This window comes from Cygnus atratus, chromosome 5, assembly GCF_013377495.2.
Source record: "Cygnus atratus isolate AKBS03 ecotype Queensland, Australia chromosome 5, CAtr_DNAZoo_HiC_assembly, whole genome shotgun sequence".
Classification (NCBI taxonomy): Eukaryota; Metazoa; Chordata; class Aves; order Anseriformes; family Anatidae; genus Cygnus; species Cygnus atratus.
The window spans coordinates 2,057,977-2,078,801 of NC_066366.1; the positions used below are offsets into that span (position 1 = coordinate 2,057,977).

Consider the following 20,825-nt stretch of genomic DNA (forward strand, 5'->3'; position numbering starts at 1 on the left):
CCAAATCCCATTGGTCACACTATTAAGGGTATATTTGTTCCACCAACGTGGAAAGAAACCGATGCAAAAAGAAACCCAAAAGAAACCGATACAAAAACCCAGCAGTTCATTCAGAAATGTAAATGACTTCGTATTACTTTATTAAATAGCCAATTCTAGAGAACAGTAAAAAATATGAAAACATGCATCATTTGGTGTTTTTTTAAAAATACGTGTCCAAAATAAAGACTGTTAGAAAAATTAAAAAGTTTTAGGCCCAAGGCACCTTCTTCTTTCCACATCAAAGGTGTTGGGTAGTTATAAATACTGTTCCACCTCCTTTAGCAAAGTTTAACAATGTATACATTAGTATTTCCATTACAGTTTTTTTTCACATTTCATTGTAAACAAAATCAATTTTAAAAAAATGCCTTGTTAGCAAGCTTAAGGAACTATTGCCGTCCTGTACAGTAAATACAAATAGGAAGAGCCTCAATTTACCTTCCATTTTAATCAGTACTCCATTTACCAAAACATCAAAGATTTCAATTAGTATAAAAATATAACTAAAGACCAAATGACTGCAGAGATTCAGTATTTGAGTGAGTCTTAGTTAACAGGGAAATAAAATGCTATGGAATTCCAAATCTGAAGTTTGTTTCTGTACAGCTGTTGCTCTTCTGAGAGCTGAGTATCACAATGGTGTGTACAAATACACTGGTTATCCATTAGAAACAGTCACTTTTTATTTACCACAAATAATTTAACATTTAGCTGAACTAAAAACCACGTGCTAAAAGATGGTTTTCCATGTTTTGTGTATGTACAGAGGTCAAAGCTAATTAACAAACTGCTTCAATGGGCACCTGCTCTTTGCAAGGCGGGACTTCCTCTTGCATTACATTTTTGGAATCTGGCCTCCAATAAAGAATAAGACAAAACAGAGTGCTGCATCTATAGCAATGGTAATTGTATAATCAAATTTCTTGCATAAACATGGCCAGATATCATCTGCATCAAGGCTTGTACATACCATCAAGTTCCATTCATTCACTCCAGAAATCTGTAAGTCAAAACTGTACATCTTTTAAACCATGAACCGAAAGCATTATGGTTTTCTAAGCTCTGATTTTTTTTAAGCACTTCTCAAGTACGAGGCAGTAACAAGCTCAATCTTGCATGACTGCTTTTTCCAAACGTTTTACAGCAGCATTTTGAACATACCTATTTCCAATTCTTTTGTTTGGATTCCTGCAAACAAAGGACACAAAAATCAGACCAGCCAGGAAAACAGCAGCAACAGGCACCCAGTGATGTCAGCCTACTCTCGGTAAGGAAGATGATATTAAGCACTAACCCCCCATGTGAAGAGCAACGGGCACATACAGAAAAATGAAAGGAGACTAGAAGAAAGGAAAGATAATGCTCTGTCTCAGAGTTGGACAGAATCTTCAGGATTGACTTAGCCTGGGCTTAAATTATTACTAACTGAACCAATATAACAATTGTTTCCCTTGCTTTTTGGAATGAAAATGATGCTGCCTGAATGGTTAGATGCTATCAGATTGTTACAGGCTAGTATAGAAACAATACTGTCACAGGCTACATTTGAATAAAAATCTTGAAAAATTTTGTATAAAAGAACAAAGTATCTGAAAACGTGAAGGAAAACAGCAAGTACTGTCAGACACCACACATTATAGTTACTGAGCTCTTAGTAGATACTCCTATGTGGTAAACGGTATTTCCTTTTTAGAAAGGCCCAACCTGCTGGGTAAACTAAGATCTTCACAAGAGCAATAAAGAGCTGTTCTGTGCGAAGCAGAATGAACAAAGGTGGGCTTCTATTCGCAAATGGTATGTCAGCTACCGTTGTTACTCAGAAGTAGCTTTCTTCCCTTTCCAGCTCTTTTGTCTTTGCTCCAGTTCTGCTTCAGTGAAGGCTGCCGGGCCCCAGTTTGTGATTAAGTGAGGATTCTTGGAACCTGGAAGACAAAGTGCAATACTTGAAACAGGCATTTCCGACAGTAACATCACACACACCATCGGTGGGGCAGAGTTGGAGTTGGCACAGGATGATTCTGTAAGTGCTGTCTCTTCTGTGACTGGAATCCCTCTCAAAGGTGGCCTGCCTAACTGAGGAGGGAGGAATGCCTGGGACACAGTCAGTGAAGGTGCTTAGTGTGAGAAGTTCTCAACTGCTGCCATCTTTGGCATCTTTATCTCCAATTGCCCCTGCAAAATAGTTGTATAGAAGTAACTGTCTTCTGTTATTCTTGCTGTTAGAGATGTCCCTAACGGAAAGCAATCTCTCCAGCACAGCATCACAAAGACACTTTCCTGTAAGGCTGGCATGGTATTAATTAAGCTAAAAAGTTAAACTTTTTCTAAAAATCCAGTAAATATTTTAGATACCTTTACTTTGTGGTTTTGGCAATCAGCATTTAGGCTAATTGCATTAAACACCCAAAAATGCAATGTTCAGGTAGATCCTTGTGTTGTTTAAAAATAAATAAGTAAAAATTAAAAAAAAAAATAGTTTTAGCAGGGACAGTAAAGACTTGAAAGTTTCTTATGTTTAATTTTGCTCTGATTTCAACACATCCTAGGTATGAGGCTTTAATACTAATTAATCCTTCTCTCAAGCAACTATGAGCCTGTATTTGTTCCCACCATCATCATTAAATTTATTTCAAGCAAAACCAAATCCTCAGGGGGCACTAATCTTATCAGTAAAGATACTTCAGTGCTTACACTATACCGCACAAAATATATTTTGAAGGTCCGGTGCCAACAGTGTTTTCATAATGCATTATATTGCAGAGTTGCAAACTTTTTTTCTCTATTTGGGTTCTGAATGCAGAACAATTCTACCATTCTGAGGGAAGACCTATTATGATCAGCAGTTCCGACAAATGTAGTAGTTATAGGCTGTAGTGAAACCAGTAAGCTACAAGAAAAGGCAGACTTCAATAAATAGCTAGGTGATGCAAGTATATGAGATGGAATTAATACAGTGTTTTTGTTATTTTTCTGTTGATAACATACCTGGCTCTATTAGTCGAATTAATCCCTCATGATGAGCTACTTTGTCTTTCCAAGTCTTGGTGTTATTAGCTGCTGTTTCCAACTTCTTTTTAACCTCCTGAAATAAAATAGAGCCCATTTGCAAACAAGAACAACTTAATTTATATAAAAAGACAATGCCTCCTTTTAAACCTAAAGACTGTACAATACTATGTCAGCCTGCCCTCTGTTTGGTATAGACAGGACCATTTCATTTCAGATTAACATTCTAACTATTATAGGCAGTCACTAACGGTATAAAAGCAAGCCCTCAAACCAGGTTTTTATAAGATTGTCTAGCTGCACAGTTAGGGTTTGTCTCCATGAAGACTGAAAACACACACAAACTATAGTTTCAAATTAGAGACTATCTAGAACTACTATGTTCTGATCTACAACGTTCTAGTGGACATTACAAGAAATCATAAAACATAAGCTAGGAAATGGACCACTGCTGATAGCCCAAGCACGGAAGAGGTATTCTTCTGTCTAAATTGGTCTTTTGGTCAATTGCAAATGGAAGACTAGAATGTTTAACGATTTCTAAAATCGTATGTCAATTATTGCAGTGACCTATTCCACCATTTCTCTTCTGATTTTCTTGTTTGTTTTGCAAGTGTAGTATATTCTAGATGTTTAGATAACAGTAGATGTATTCTGGATGTCTAGATAACAGTGGTATTTTATTTTATGTACAAAAAGCCTGAGATGTCATCTAAAAAAAAGTTGAGTATTACCTGAAAGCAACTCTACTGATTGTGCCAGATGTAACACCAACATGGTAAGTTGTAAAATGGGCAAAAAATACTCCATCTGGGCCTGTTCTTGTAGTCGCTGCAGTATTCTGTGCTGGTCAAGACAGCTCAATAGTTTGTCCTTCACAGAACTTATTCCAAGGGCACAGAAGACAGCATAAACACACTCCCAAGTTAAACAGAAATCTAGCTGTGTTTTGTTTCGTGACCTGAACAGATGCAGGATTAATACCTCCCTAGCCATAGAAAGTATGTAGAAATTCAGTCTCTGTAGTCACTGGATTCTGATAAATTCTTTATATTTATTCCATGAACACAGCTACTGGCCTACACCAAAAACACTCAGTGGAACAGAGAACAGCCCTGGCACTTGGGACACCAGGCACTGCTGAATTTGAGAATTCATTTGACAAAACTCCATTTGAGAATCTGGACTAATTCCTAGCTATCCTTGACATAATTCAGTGCTTAAATACCTTTTTAAGGAGCAAGGGCTTACAGTAGCACATCAATTTTTGTCTGTAGAAGACAATATTGCCCCCATTAAATTATCAAAACATTGCAAGGATAACTAATTCAAAAGTATAAGGCATTGGGTTATGACAGCAACAGGACTGCACATGGATATGTTAGTCTATAGCAGAAGACAAATGTATATAGAATATTTCAGGATATGATCAAGCTGGCTTGCATGTGAATTGGGATAAAATAATAAAGGGGGGTATGTCTGAAACCCATCCTTTTCCTCAAATATATCTACTGGTCTGGGGAAAAAAAAAAGACACATAACTATCCTAGCTCTACTTAAAAATCTTTTGTTTACTAATCTTTAAACAAGCATGAAATGGACGAACTTCAAATTCAGTTAAACTACTGCAAATCCGGCTAAGCATGAGAGTTAAGATAAACAGAACAGCTCACCTCATATTGCTCAAGGGCCTCCTTCCTTTCCAGTTCAAGCTGTTCCAGTTGCTGCATAGCAACTTGAAGAGCCCGTTCCTTTATCATTCTCTGGTTTTCTAGCTCTTGCTTCTCTGCTTCTGTCATCTGAATGGTCTGCTGCTGCTGCAAGTGCCATTTTTCCAGTTCAGCTCTCTTTGCTGACTCTTCTTCCAGTAATCTGCAATGGGGATTGTGATGTTAACTGCACTTTAAAGTAAGCTGTATCCATCATGTAGCATACACAGAGGAAAGCCAAGCTAATTATTGAGGAAAAAAAAAAAACAAAACAACAACAAAAAAACACTCAGGAAGGAGGGAAAAAATTACTGCTTCTTGGCTTGTATTCAGTGTAACACTGAAAATCATGCCAGAAGTGCAAGCAGACTCACTGCTACAAAGGGCTATTCAGAAAATGCAGTCGATAATGCAAATGCACAACACTGAAAACCACAGAAGAAACAAACGTGCATGAGTTATCTTAACTGTCTTAGGAGGACTGACTATATGAAGAAAGAAATCACACTAAACGAAGCCCATATGAGTAAAAGAAGACTTAACCTTTTATCAGTTAAAATTTAAACCTGTGATAAAATGTAACAGCAAGTCATATTTACAGTTAGTGCTTTATAAAACATAACAAAGTTTGTACAGAGTGATCTCAATTTTGGATGTGTGGACAGGCACAATGCCTGATGAAAAATAAGTGAGCCTGCTTTTCTGGAATTGCTTGCGTTTTGGACACTTTGCTGGGAGGCAAGACTAGCTTAAAGTGCAAAGATGGTAGGTATTTTTTTCTTAAGATCTGAAGGCTAAAGGTGATATTTATGGTTTTCATATATGTTTCAATTAGCAGGGGTAATGCTCAGCAATCTTTAAGAGTAGAATACAGTTGTTCAATATTGCAGTGAAACAGAAATAAGTCACTACTAGGTAAAATGCATACCTGGCTTGAAGTTTCCTTACAGTTTCTTCATCTTGACGTGCCTGTTTTTCAACCTCCAAAGCTTCCTGTAGCTGCTTATACATTTCTTCCAGCTCACGTACTCTCTGTAAATACTGTTCCAGTTCAGATGACTTCTGAGCGACTTGCTCTTCCATTTTTTGTCTCACCTAGCAAAGTAAATTGAGGACACGTATGAACTACCATTCCATTCAGGTTTCCAATATTGAAGGAATTACCAGGTTTCTCTCTGATAGCATTTTCAGAGAGACCTTTTCCTGCTACCTGCAGAGCAGAACTGATAAAATTGAGTCAAGATTTGTAGCTGTGTAACTAAGCAAGTAAGGAAGAAAAAAACAGTGGTCACTTACATTGGCCTACTGCATGCTGCACAGGATTTGTACAGTGGTTTAAACCTATCTTCAATCAGTTTGATCACATCACTTGATTTACAAATACATACTAAACTGAAGGAAGAAAAAGCTTGTAGAGTGTCTAGACACAAAGATCAAGCTCATTTAATTACACTCAACTTGTTTCCTCAGGCAAGTCCTCCCTTGGCAGTAGCAGATTTCACACATATCTGGATGCTGGCACTGCAACTTGAGATGTCAAAGGTTGGACACCAGCTAGGGATGTTGGCTTTGCTAAGAGAAGAGCAACTATAACAAAAGAGTGAAGGTAAGTGCTAGAGGAAAGTGAAACAGAAGCTGAATGTCCATGGTCATTAAGCCTCTGATCCGATTTCCCCTGTTTCACTGACCAGAGCAGGAAACTACAGGTGTTGTGGCACCAGAACCAACCGTCCTCCTGTTTGACTCGCACTGTCGTTGAGCTGAGGGGGGATAAAGCACCAAAACCTCAGCATTTAGTAATACGTAACATTTACTTCACAGAAGGTAAGCACTGCTCCTTAAGTCAGCAAAAAAAAGCTTGTTTCAAGTGTGATAGGATGGCCTGTCCTGCTCCACTGCTCAGTGGACTGCTTTCCCTCAGCTAACCCAAATCCCACTGACCCAGAAAGTGAGCGTATTCAAGAATTCACACTCATCCCATAAAGTAGCACTGCACGTGCATTTGTCCTGAGATGTTCCATTACATCAGCCTATTTCTACTACTTTTCTGCAGCTGACAGAAGAACCTATTATCCCTATTATACCGACAAAACCCTTGAAGATCAAAAATTAGTTGTTTTATAAATCCTTGGCATGATAACAGCATTTTAAAGCTGCAGTTTTTCTTTAATTTTGCATGTGTATAAATACAAAAGAATGAACAGTATAAAAAAAAAGAACAGTTTGGGGAATATAATCAACTCAGAAAATTCCTAAAATGCACTAATTATACCTTTGTATGTGTTATATGAATATACAAAATGAACCAGTCTCAAGTTCTTCATCCCTGAAAACTGCAACGATAACTTCAGTCTGTGTTTTATCTCGTAAACAGTTCATTCTATTCATGATTTTCCAATAATATTTAAGCTCTGAATGCTATACAAATTGTAGGTAGGGTGTTTCAATTCTTTTTTCACTACTAAATATATTTTATGTCTCTAGTAAATGTAATGCAGACTGCACTCAACTTCCTGCAAATTCTTCTGAAACCTTTCAGTGATTGCCTATGAGGGAAGTCATTGCTGAAAGCACTGCTCACTATGTGGAATTATAGCAAAAAGCCATGTGTGCTACTCACCATTTTTTCTCTCTCCAGCTCCAGACTGAAGCGATCTTGTAACTCAACTTGAGTCTGAAGTCTTTTCTTTTCCTCCTCTGCAGCACGTGCAGCTGCTGCTTCCAGTTGCTGGAATAGAAAGAAGGATCAAGAAAAGAAGGAAAAAACAATTTGTAAAAACTAAGCCATTTTGGGGAAATTGAAATTATTTATTTTTATTTAAAAGGAAGAAGCTTTCAAAAGTATTACAGTGCCAACTGTTTGGTTGTTGTTTAGTTTTTAAACTCTGTAAGGTTACTGTCAACCTCCAAATATAATTTTTAGTCTTATTGCAAGACAATTTTCAATTTACAAATGAAAAATCGATTTCCTCCAAGTTTCCTTTGAGTTCTACTTTGCAAAACCAATAGAAATGACTGTATTTCCTTCTCTATCTCACACAGGATAAAAAAACTATTACAGAAAACCACATTCCAGGCAGGACTGCACAAGAGTTACAACAGTGAAAACATGACAACATATATAGTGTTCATACAGAAACAGAAGTGAGACATACTAAATTGCCATGGGAATGCAGAAGTGCCACAAAGGTTGACTATAATAAAGCAATTGCGCTATCGTGAATCACAATCCCTTTAACATCCCCTAAATTGCCATGTAAGGTAAATGAAATTATAGTCAGTAATTACCATTTGAACATTAGGGGGGAAAAATATCCTCAGAACTACAGACCTGTGAACAGCTGCTGGTGCTGTCATGACTTCTTGCAACTTATTTAACATTTTTTTGCATCTTGATTTTACAAATAAAGAGATAGCCATTGCATTTTTTCCTTTCATCTAGGCTTCAATAGTGTGTATGTTTAGAATGCTTAGAAGGTTAGAAATGTACAAGTACTAGTCAAAGCATTAACAGTACTGAAAACAAAATAATTCTTTCACAGATTTTTCCAGAGATCAGATTCTGTACAGAAAACAAACACCCTTCTGTAATATGCCAGGCTGGTGAATTTGCTTCCACAGCCCCTCAGTAAGAGAGGGATACCCATCCTTCTTCAGTATTTGGGAAGGTCCAACACTTAAATCATTTTCTTCTCACACAACCTATGTGAACTAATCAGAGACCTAAACAACTAAAACTGCCAAGCCAAAACTCAAAGTAATTCCTTGAAGTGCTAATCCCATTCTAGCCTAAAATAGATGGGGAGAAGGGCAGAAAGCTCCTAGTTTCTCTTTTTAAGCCATAGAACATAGTACAGAAATGTTCTCCTTTGAAAGGCTAAAATTACACTACAAGTCTTTTAGAAGTATTATTCCTCTTCTGTAATTGGTAAGCATATAATTGGGGTCAAACTTAAGATGCTATTTAAGTGAAATTTCTTTTTGATTTCCTCTCCCACCTTCAAATCAAATAAACATTGCCAATACTGAACTGAGATGGCAAATGACCCCTTGTGGTAACCAGCAAGAGTAGGTGCTAGGCTTTTGCCAGCCAGTTCAACAAGAAAATACACATTTGTCCACTCTTATCAGCAGTTTCCTGTTTAGTTCATGTCAGAGCACATCAGTTGCTGGCTGGTAAGGTTACTGGCTATTCATGACAACTAGGGAAAAGTTGCAAAATGTGAGAACTGGAGGGGGGGTGTCAACAAGAACACATCATTGCAGGAGGAGTTAGCACAGTCTCTGAGTTCTATTCAAGACTCCAAATTGAAAGAGTACACAAGGCTTGTGCATGCTCTCTTGGTACGAAAAACTTACCTTTCAGTCTATTCAGCATGCATATCTCAAAATTCCATTTAAAGATATGAAAAAACAACTATTTTAGACAAAGGAGCTTATTCTTCTGAAATTTTTAAGTGCAGGAGCTATCAAGATAAAAGCCAGTCTTGGGATGCACTTTGGCAGCTGCTATGCAAGTGCTGGCTCTCACCCATCAGGAGCAAATTGAACTTTACAGAACAATACAGTTTTCTGAACCATTTACAAAGCCTTTTCCTTGAAGATTACTTTTTAAGAAACAAAAACAAAACAAAACAACAACAAAAACTAATCAGACAGTTTAAATTCTTCCAGCATAGCAGCTCCCCAATAATTCATGTCAGAGACTAAATTATCTTCCTCCCTGTAGTTTACCTGTTGTGATTTCAGCAACACTCCCTGGCACCTGTAAACATCTTACTGCTCCTTTGGGGTTGCTCTCATGTCATCTTTCCCCACTTTCTCTCCATGAAGTAAACTCAACACAGAAAGTCATCCTTATGATTTCTGTTAACAGGCATTATTACCAGTAACTTGTAGGTAAACACAGGCTACCTTTTAAAGCATATTTTGCATTATGAATCTTACACACATCGTAGAATATAGGTGCTAAAATGAAATAAATGTTTTCCCCACTGTCAAACCAAAGATACATTTTGGGTGATTTGCATTTGCTTTCTAGACTCACCACCTTTAACACGCTCTCACAGTATTTGTAGTGTTTTTTGTTTGTTTGTTTTTTGCTTTTTGCTTTTTTCTTCAAATAAGCTAGTGTTTTAGCTAGCGTTTTTCATTTAGAAAAAACTCAAGCACTGAGGCAGATTTGTCCTAAATGGGAATGCAAAAAAAAAAAGAATAAATTTAGGAATATAGTGAACAAAAGACTCTAGAGTAAGCATAGATGGGGACTGCTCTAGCAGCAGGGCCTCCGTTCAGCAGCCAAGATGTTAGGCAGCAATGAGGAATTTAATGGCACTCAAGGCTATTTCAGTACACACTCCTCATTACAAGGTATCACAGCAATAGGAGGTAGAAAGTATATCTGAATAATACATTCTCTGTGAAGAACTATTACAGAGGCACCACTTGTTCTAACATACAAAGATCCATCAGCATGTTCAATCTACTGTTAGAGCATGCAGCTGCAGCAAAGGCACCTTTGGTCATTAGATGTAGGATAAAACCTATCTACGAGGAAATTAATTTATTGAGAAAGACTTCTGCTAAAACTCAGAAATTCTTAGTGCAGTTTTCAGGTTTCTAAAGTCAATTCAATGTTGACAAGGAACATACATTTAAACGGTTTATAAATGGTTGCTATGTTTCTCAGCTCTACAAATCTCTCCCAAACTACTATAATAAAATTATGCCAATACATACTCACAAAAATCAATGTGCATCTTTGGATTCACTGTAAATTCAATTTATATCTCTGAAAACTATGTCTGTGTGAAGAGACTCCTCCACACAGTTCAAACAACAACTGTGGAAAAACTACCTAAGAAAATCTTAATGGAAAGCCCCAATTTTGGCAGACATTCCCAGCAGGAGGGGAAAAAAAAAAAAAAAAAAAAGAATCAACCAAACAATAATGAGTAACTGACAAGACTAGATTCTCCAGTCCCTGAAGCCCATCCACACCACAGTCGCAGTTCTCCTTCACACTAGCTTCACAAGACCTTATGTACAGGCCTGGGCCACGTGAGTTAACCCCAAGGCCACTTGGTCAGACCTTAGAAGCTGCTACAGTCAATGCTTAAGGCTTTATGGCAAGCTGACCCAGCAGACCTATTTACTTAGCGGCTTGAGCTGACATAAGCTCAACTCCTCTGCAGGAATTTCCTTCATGTGTCTGAACACCTGAACAGGAAATAGATGCCAAATATACTTCAAGAAGCCCATCTCAACCACAGAGACTGAGCTTAAAGCGTGAAGGTCAGCAGCTTGTACTCCCACCTTTCTCACGGTCTCTAGTTCCTTCTGCTTGTTCTCGTTGGCTGTTTGCAGTTCTTTCATCTGCCGCTCCAACTCTTCTTGCTCAGCTAACAGCTTCTGGCGCAATTCTTTCCGTTTTTGGCGTGCTTCTTTGTGAGGTGGAGGACTCCCTGCTCTCAGCAGGCCCACAGTGGTCTGTATGGCTGGAAGGGATCATGCAAGGCAAAGGGAGAGGAACTGTAAGACAACCCCAGTGAAGAAAAATGCTAAACTTTCTGGACATCCTAGGTAAATGAATACCTGTGTTCTTTTTGGTTTGTTTTTAATGTATTTTTAAACCAGAAATAACTTGTTAATTCTCCTAATTCTCATCAGGCTAGCTGTCAACACAAACCACTAGTAAAAGACACTTAGTTTTCAATAGTCTGTGTGCCACAAGGTCAGGCAATTCCAATATTGATTTCTGACACGCAGCGGACATACAAATCATTTGTATGCCTAGCTACGCAAAAACAACTTCAAGATTTCCCACTCCCTAGAAGATTCGGTGACTCTAATCAAGAAGTAGATTATGTTATCAAAGATATAGTTGCACCTATTTTCTTATAAACAACCTTAAACCCTCTTTTATTCTCACTGTTATTCACAAGAAAAACATTCTTCCAGTTTAAAAAGTTTTCATTTACTTATATTCAAGTAAGGAAATACACACACAGCAAAACTGAGGAGTAGTTGATGCTTTATCTGCCACGTGCTATGAGAAAATATCTCATTTGGGAATTTTGGAATCAAGTAATTCTTCATACATCAGACTTCAGTGCAATTAAATACGTGCTTCAGGTAAAAAGGGCAGTGTGAATGGAAGCACACAGCTCCAAATATTAAAATGCTGTACATATTTCAATGGTCTTAGCAACAGTGGCTTTGCAAAGGCTTCTACCTCACCCTGCAAAAGATGCATGTAACCATCATTCAGCATATTACCTGGAAAGGTCTCACAGAAGGAGTAACTCCTTCGTGGTAACAGAGAAGGAAGCCCCAGTTACAGCCTTATCCTCAGTTCATCAAACCACACTACCTCAAGCAAAACCATAAAATTAAAGCCAATTTATGATGCTGAACTGAAGAAGCTTTCCCTTTCTCCCCAAACTAACAATTTTCTGTGTATTCCCTGCCCTTTCCCACATGTGCAGCCATACAGAAAAAGCAAACAATAACAGCAGTTTCATTTTGGTATTGGCTGCTTAAATTGAGGCACCTGATTGAAAGAAGCTGATTCCCACTACATGGATCATTAGTCCTTCCTGAATCACCAGTTCCTTGAAGATCACTTCCCACATGCACAAAATGGAAATACCAAAAATTACAAGACTGAGAATTTTAGATTTGAGTAAAGCACTTCTGTAAGACTCCAGCTTACTTTGACAGGACTTTAAAAGTTTTGGAGCCTTACCTTGAATCCACTCCTGCTTCTTCTTTTTATCAGAGGCACTGATCTCAAAGCTTTTATCAAGACACTTTATGAGAAAAAGGCATTTCTTTCCATCTTTGTCAGGCAATGCCTGGAATGGATAACAGGATTATTGTCACAAACATTTATTTTAAAATTATATTCTCAAGCCCTATTTCTGCAGTTCCCTCTTACATATCTACAAATTCCACTATTAATAATGTTTATCAAAAGAGTGGGTATGGACTGTTTCACATAAAGTAAAAAACATTCTGTTAATTAAAGCTCTCAGGAGGTCCGCCATGCTCACAAAAAAGAATAAATTCCTATCTTTAGAGACAGTCATGGTTGGTTGGTTCTTGTTTTTTTGTTTTGTTTTTACCTCTACGCAACAGTTGCCATCCAGTATGATGTCTCCCTTCTTGTCCTTTAAATCTTCACTTACATAGTAGGAAATAATATTAGGTTTTAGTACAAACCACCGTTCTGTCCAATTTTTCCTTTTGTGACCTTTTTTCAACATATAACCCTGGAAAAAAAAAAAAAAAAAAGATAAAGATAGCTGAAATTCTTGGCCTGTGTTGAATCTCTTGGTCTTTTGGTTAGGTGGCCTAAAGGTCCAGCACACTACCCAGAAAAGTTAGATCAAGGCCCTACAGACTTCCCCTACACGTTTCCATTCCTAATACCAGCACACTGGTATTGTTTAGCCCATGAGAAACCACCTACTGTTCTGTCCTGTTTTTAAGTAACAGGGTTAACTGAATAATTATGCCAGTATTAAGTCACTATTATGACTCCTTGATGACCTTTACTATTTAATTTTCTTCATTCAAGTAGACATTTGCCATCACTGAAATTCATGGCTATTGCTTTAATGACAGATGTTATAAATATATATATACATATCAACCCTGTTTGGATGCACACCCCAGCGATAGATACGGACCTAGACACCCTGTATCACCACCTTGACACCATCTGGGACACGTTCCCAGGTACAAAGCAAAAGCACCTCTGTCCTGGGAGTGGCCCCACCCTGACGGTACACTCATTTACTTTACCCTGCGACAGAAGTGATCCTGAATGAGCTGCTTCTATGAGCACGTTAGAGAAACTGATAACAGAACCATTCTCTTGGTGACTTCATTGGACGGGAGACAGCAACACTGGTCAAGTCTGGATTTTGCCTTAAGAGAACCAAGTTGTATCTTGATTTAAATGATGTCTAGGTTTCACTCACAGTATTTTACTTGTACAGAAAGTTGATTCAGTCATCTTTTAGGAAAAGAGAAACACTTGTAAGCAAGTCCTGAATCTTGCTATTAGAAAGTTTTTCAAAAGAAGGAAGAGAAGACCACACTTTGTCACTGAGCTTTATACAAAGACTAAAAATTGCAATAATCTGTAATGATAACAGGTGTCATGATCAAATCATCCACGTTTATTGAATATTAACTTATCTAAAATATAAGCACTGATACTAAGTGCAGGTGTACTAGTAACCCTTTTATACTTTATCCAGTATAGTGATGGCAATTCAAAAGCCATCTCCTGGAAAAGAGGGTGCACAGGGAATGATACAATAGTTGGTCGCTCTTTCAGGCACTTGATTGTTAGTGGTCCTACGCAGGGGCGCTGTTGTGATCTAGAATCATAGAATATCCCGAGTTCGAAGGGACCCATAAGGAACATCAAGTCCAACTCCTGGCACCGCACAGGTCTACCCAAAATTTTAGACCATGTGACACAGTCCAATCGCTTCTTAAACTCCAACAGGCTTGGTGCAGTGACTACTTCCCTGGGGAGCCTGTTCCAGTGTGCGACCACCCTCTCCGTGAAGAACCTCTTCCTGATGTCCAGCCTAAACTTCCCCCGCCTCAGCTTAACACTGTTCCCGCGGGTCCTATCACTGGTGATAACAGAGAATAGGTCACCTGCCCCTCCACTCCCCCTCATGAGGAAGTTGTAGACCGTGATGAGGTCCCCCCTCAGCCTCCTCTTCTCCAGGCTGAACAGGCCCAGTGCCCTCAGCTGCTCCTCATATGTCTTCCCCTCTAGGCCCTTCACCATCTTCGTTGCCCTACTCTGGACACTCTCCTACAGTTTAATGTCCTTTTTGTACTGTGGTGCCCAGAACTGCACACAGTACTCAAGGTGAGGAGGCAGTGATCTAGGCAGTTTTTATTCTAGAGCTTCAAAGTTTGCAGGTATTTCAGCTATAACTGACACTTCTGGAACAATGTTTCCCAATTGCTTATGTATTTTTGTCAGACTCCTAACTTCACAAGAAGTTTCAGTTTCATCTGGGATTGGACCACCTATATTGATAAAACTATGAAAAAACTATACAGAAAGCACTGTACCCAAAATATTTCAGGTTAAGGGGATGGAAAAGTTGGAAAGGAGACCACAAACGTTTTTCTCTAATGTCTCTTAGCTATAGCAATTTTGGAGATAAGCAAACAAATGTGCTCTGACAAAACCAAAGGTGTCTTTCTTTATAGGCCTGGGGGAAAGAATCAGAACAGTTGGAGGAGCTTGTTTGTGTTTAAAAAACAAAACCAGAGACACAGAAAATGAAAACCCTCCCCCAACACACACAGCTCAGCTGTGCTCTGCTCTTCTAGCTTGCTAAATGTGGCCAGAGCCAAGGCCGTGCCTATTCCCTTGCTATTCCACCTCCTTGCTCTAGGACAGGAATGCACAAAACAGCTTGCTTTGCCTCCGAGGTCTGGGTGGTTGCAAGGGCGCACGAAGGATTCCCACAGCTTCACTCTTTCACACCCTGCACACTCAAAGTCATAATCAGTTTTTTTCCCCTTGCTTATATACTGAGACAATCTTCTTTCAAAGCCAAGCCACACTGATATTTCCCCTACACAATTTCTGCAGAACCTGCATCTATTATGTCTGTGCATCAGCTTCATTTCTGACAGTTTCAGGAGATATTTTCAAACCAGCTATCATGAGGGACACTTATTTCAGGAAACTAAAATACGACAAATTTAGTTATGACTGCTAACCTCCATAGTCATAGAGACCCGGGATAACAGCACACAACAAAAGGGGTAGCGTGAAACTTGGCTACCATGTCGTCTGCCATTAATTGACACCTTGAAGCCATCGGGTACTGCAACAACCAGGACGATTCTGTGAATCAACAAGCTACCGGGAAACAAGCTGTGACTGAACTAGTTGGGTGAACAGAGCTCCTTTCTCCATCGGGCCAGTAATTGCCCAAGGGGCGCCGGGCCAAACCTTGACACAGACTATTTTTAAATGTCAAGGAACTATTCGAAGACACTCAGACATCCTTGAGAAAGAGGCCCAGCCACCCAAAGAGGAAAGTAAGGAGACAGTCAAAAAAAAAAAAAAAAAAAGGGGGCATAGGGAGAGGGAGAGACAACAGTCTTTTAAAACCAGAAAGCAATCCAATTTCCTTACAATTTTCAAGTGGAAGGACTGATATGACACAGGTTATTTTATTTACATGGTATTGCGCAGCAGGATGACTTCATTTTGCACTCAATTGACTGTGTGTGAGTCCACCCCAGCCCTCACCTCCAATAAGCAACCAGGACTTAACAAAAATAGACCTCTGCATTGTTCTGTGGATATTCCAAAGGAATTTCCTGTTCCAAGACCTTCTGATGATTTCTTCAGAAGCCTGCCAAGAAAGCCTTTTTTTCCTCCTCTCCTCTCCAAGAAGCCAAGAAATCATAGATGAAAAAAAATTCATATCAGGTAAAAGTCATTTTTAAATAGCTATCTAAGTAGGCTCTGCTGTGATCACACAGATCCCTGAGATATGTATATTTCCCATGAAAGAAATGCAGTTTTAAAGCCATTACTAAGCTGATAATCTTGCCACTGGAAACCTGGAGAAACCAGAGACTGACAGGAGCTTGCTATGAATATGAAGGCCAGCATGACTTTTTGTGTTTGAGTACAAGTTGTTAGTCAAGTCACCTGCTAAGCAGAACAAGGAAGAAGAAAGCTCTGGAGCTCATCTGCAAGTTTTTGACCTGCTGAAGTGGTGCAACTTAGAAGCAAACATTTCAGCTGGAGCAGTACCTTTCTTTGTACAGACCAGGCTGAATACACAAGGTGTATCAGCACAACTTTGCTACATTTTAACTCCAACTGAAAAAAAAAAATTTTGAAGATTGAAGAGTTGTCACAAAATTAAGAATTGACAGTGTGTGGTAGCTGTTCTGTCAGCTAACAAGGAATTCATGCTATGGTATAAGGTTGTATTTTAAGACAGAGCACACTTCCTTTCTAAAAGCAAATTCTCCCAACAGGCAACTCATTTACCATATTGCAACAATTACAGCAATCTGAAAAGCTGCAGTTTCTCCAATAGAAGTAAAGCCATATTAAAGAATCCTTAAAAATAATTTATCTGATTTCTCCCTGCTCTTTATCCATCAGGTAAAGAAATGTCAGTACAAGTTTAACATTTTGTAATGATGCAGTAACTTGTTCTATTTTAAAAACATTAGTTCTCAGTGGTTCTTACCTGTTTGAGTACATCTAATATGAGCTCATTGAAGACTTCATTAATTGCCATTGACACTGTCTGTCGGTCCATCCCTTTGCTGAACTGCCCACTTCCAATGAGATCAATCAGCTCCCATGCAGAAAGACCTTCTCGGCTGGTGTTGAGAGCAATCTTATAGTGGTCAAACTGCTCTTGCTGCCAGCCTGCTCCCATTGCTTCAGTGATTTTTTTAAGTAAATATTCAATCTGTACAGAAATATACACAGAAATTAATCATTTTCAGCAGACATGAAAATCAAGTGTTTCAGAGCTATAAACTAAGCTTCTTGTAGAAACTATCACTTACAGCTAGGTTCCTGTGTTCACATTCAGGCCCTTGAATGTACACAGCTTAATTAGCAAAGATTTTAGGCTCCTGTAGCCTTCTGTCTCGGCTGAACTTTTGACTGCCAAGCCCATCTGCAGCTACTCTCTTCATGGCAAACAAAGAATCGAACCTGTGAGCCTCTGGCAGTGTTCAGATTCCTACAGAACACATAGGACCTTCCCTGCAGCACCTTCCAAGCCATGACGACAAAAGTGTGAGAAAGCAGGAAGTTTCAAGAAGCGTTTGTGGGAAATAAAAAGCAAACAAATTACAAACAATAACAGTAAGGTGGCAGTCTGGACAAGAAGCAAAATGAAAAACCACCAGTCTATGACCACATATCTTAGTCTTTACCTGGCTCCTCTTCTCCAGCTCTCAGCCACTCCACCACTGGACATAACGTTGACATAGATACCAAGAGAAGCAAAAGAACATATTTTTCACCTCTGCTTTTACTGTTTCCAAAATGAACTCTTTCCTCCTTTAATGTTTCATCATTCTGTACACATTACCACAGGGCAATACTTCTAATAACACTAGTCAAACAAACGCAAGAATGTAAAAGATGGAAAGACAGTTGGGTTTCTTCCTTTTTTTTTTTAATTCATTTTTAAACTCATCACTCTTTGCTTTTTGAGCACCACAATATTTTTAAACTAAGTCCATCTACGGCTTTATGCATGGGGAAAATTGCTCTTTAAACAAAATAATTAGCGAGAGCCGTTCTACAACGACCTCTATACATCAAAGGAAAAACCACACTTCTGAGTTTCTGTAAGTGAGGTCATATGATACCAATTGCGGAGTTCAACCCAGTGCTGAAGACAGACCAAGCTAATGTCACCTTCTGCGGGTTTGGGTGACAGTTGACTGTTTCCTCACCAGCTTTTGCAGGGAAACACGCTGAGTGGAGTTGCACACCACCACCTGTCAGTTCTCTGCAACCAGCCAGCAGCCTCTGTGCCCTTAGGAGGCCTGAGCTGAGCGCTCAGTGACCCCGCACTGCAGACGCACTTCCCGCCCAGCTCCCCAAAGGGCCGGAGCAGAACTGCATCCCTCAGCGCACTCCTGCGGGCCTTCATCCCAGCTCCTTGCATCCCTCCCGGACAGAAACTGCATGCTGCAAGGCAGAGGTGAGGAGGGAAGGCAGAATGATCCCTTCAGGTGCTCTCTGTGCGCATGGAAAGGAGTGGATTTCTTTACGTGCTGTGTTTCTGAAGGATAGCCCTGATGGATGGTCCGGTCCACTTTCAGCTTACCTATGCTAGGTATGGTTTTGGAAACACTAAGTGACTCAGGAGTCTGAAAGCCATTATCAAAAATGACTTAGGTGGACAGTGTGAATGTGCCTCACTGGAAAAGGGTGGAAACTGAATGCTTTCCAGGACTTTGTTTTTCTCCCCCCCTGATGTTGCTTCACCTCTGTTCCTCAGCACTGCTTGGGAACAGATCGTAATTCCTCCTAGAGCTAAGGAAAACCCCAGCCAGGAGAGCCAGGGATGTTTCACCACAGAACAAATGACCTTTTCAGCTACAGCTCAGAGTCACCTTTCAGCTGGCCTAGCAGGCTTTTGAGCACTCAGCAGTCTCTTCTACATAAGAGGTTTGGGAGTACAAAGAAACACAGAAATGTTTTTCCCCTGACACATTTCACAACAAGGACTTGCCAAGCCTTGAGCTTTTGCTGCAGTGTACACGCTGATTTTGTGGCTGCTGCTTCTCCCGCTCACAACTAGTACAGGCAAATCCCTTCTCTTCCCTCACATCCGTGATCAAGAAACATGTAACCAGGACACACTCATCTCACAAAGCAGTAAATTACCAAACCTGAAATTCACCTTCTACAGATGGGTGAGGTTTCACTACTATTTCAGCTCAGTAACTATTCTTAGTCTTACAGCCCCTATTCTAACAGCACATGGGGATTAACGCTGCCACAGCAAAACAGAGGAGCTACTGAAAGCCACGGCACTGCCAAGAGGGAAAGTTCCCATTGGCAGGATGCGCCTTTTCCCTTGGAGGCACGCCTTCACATCCTCCTCCTGAGGAGCCTCTTCAGAGCAGACACTAGCCAGGCACACCTTAGGCCCTTCGGGTGGGTGCAGAAGTTGTAGCTTTCCATGTCGGCTTCACCAAGTAATGAAGGTAAGTATTTTAGCTCCCAATGCAATTCTTACCAGCCAAGACACAATTTGATTGGGGGCCTTCACAAAAGCAGCATTCCAGCTGTAGGCAAGTGCAACTCCTGCAGGGCACAAAGTCTGTGGGAATCCCCAGCGGTGACTTCCAGCCCTGCACGGCCACGTCTGTGCCTTGGCAAGTGGCCCTGGGGCTGGCAGGGGCTGCTCGCGGCAGAGCGGGTGCCTGCTGCCTGCAGAGCACGGCCTCCGGCCCAGCCTCGCAGCGCTTCCACGCACAGGCTCATTAGAGCAGCCAGATGGCAACCAGGATGTTTTGGCATGCCCTCCCAAGAGGCCAACATAAAACTTTGTCAGGTCTCTGTAAAATTCAGTACTCGATTCCGTTAAATATCTTTAAATACACTTTACTGGTTTTCGCTTTCCAACATCCTTATGTTAAAAAATTAATCTAAGGCTTCTGAGCAGTAACTACCATAAATCCTCAGCATTCAGTTAAAGGCAGGAAGCAGCACACTTTCTACTTCCAAATTTTATAGAAATGGAAATTACAAAAACAGAAAATAGCAACAACAAAACCTTCACAGCATGCAACAACAGTAGCACTGCAAACTTGTTTCCAAACAAACCTAAATACTGATGAGCTGAAATTATAATCGATAAAGGAATAGTTTTTTTCTCATGTTTTAAATACGTTCTGTTCCTCTGAGCAGCATGAATTCTGAACTACAATTCTGTACTTCAGTTGAAAGGGAAGCTAAAATAACTAAAGCTTAATTAAGGAGGTGTTGTACTTGCGAAAATGCTAGATAGTAATTAAAAAAAATAACTTTAAAATTTATTGTTCTGATTTCACAACCTATTACACTGCCTTGAGGCACATGATTCTCAAATTGCTTTGGTTAATTACTTCAAAGTACTAGGACTCACTATCAGAGAAAGGAACAACAACAAAAAAATCATACCTAAACAGATATTTTTTTTCACTTCTTTGCTCAAACCATATGAACAATACACATACCAAACTAATGGTCTGGAAAAGAAATAATGCAAAACTGTGCAAAACTGTTGGCTATTACATGGTATCACGTAATGCACTAAAAGTAAGCACTAAATATAATGCACTAAAAATATTCTTTACTTTTATGTAATTTGTGTACATTTTTTTTCAATTATTGGAACAGATTTTAGCATTTTAGTCTGCTAACCTCCCATCTACAGGTGACTAACATCACCAAAAATATCATAAAATCCCAGTAAAGTATGTATTTTAAAATAATGAGATGTCTTAACTTGTCTTATATGAAAGGGA

General features: G+C 39.5%; 1 protein-coding gene and 1 long non-coding RNA gene across 3 annotated transcripts in view; one reads left to right on the top strand and one right to left on the bottom strand.

Annotated features, from left to right (window-relative positions):
* Window positions 1-109: 109 nt before the first annotated feature.
* The window catches only part of SWAP70 (switching B cell complex subunit SWAP70), a 41,226-nt gene continuing 20,510 nt past the window's right edge, over window positions 110-20,825 (bottom strand). The window contains exons 4-13 of one of the 2 annotated variants that reach the window (XM_035550130.2): window positions 17,027-17,254; window positions 12,884-13,030; window positions 12,505-12,613; window positions 11,073-11,254; window positions 7,378-7,485; window positions 5,686-5,852; window positions 4,722-4,920; window positions 3,028-3,124; window positions 1,850-1,964; window positions 110-1,230 (exon numbers count right to left, since the gene is read on the bottom strand). In XM_035550130.2, the coding sequence (XP_035406023.1) occupies window positions 1,855-1,964; window positions 3,028-3,124; window positions 4,722-4,920; window positions 5,686-5,852; window positions 7,378-7,485; window positions 11,073-11,254; window positions 12,505-12,613; window positions 12,884-13,030; window positions 17,027-17,254 (1,347 nt within the window). In that variant the 3' untranslated portion in view covers window positions 110-1,230; window positions 1,850-1,854. Of the gene's footprint in view, window positions 1,965-3,027; window positions 3,125-4,721; window positions 4,921-5,685; window positions 5,853-7,377; window positions 7,486-11,072; window positions 11,255-12,504; window positions 12,614-12,883; window positions 13,031-17,026; window positions 17,255-20,825 lie in introns of both variants that reach the window. The other variant, XM_035550129.2, reaches the window with a different exon arrangement.
* Window positions 1,918-6,660, top strand: LOC118249786 (uncharacterized). The gene is made up of 3 exons (XR_004779206.2): window positions 1,918-2,062; window positions 6,228-6,363; window positions 6,449-6,660. It is a non-coding gene; the product is annotated as an uncharacterized LOC118249786 (long non-coding RNA).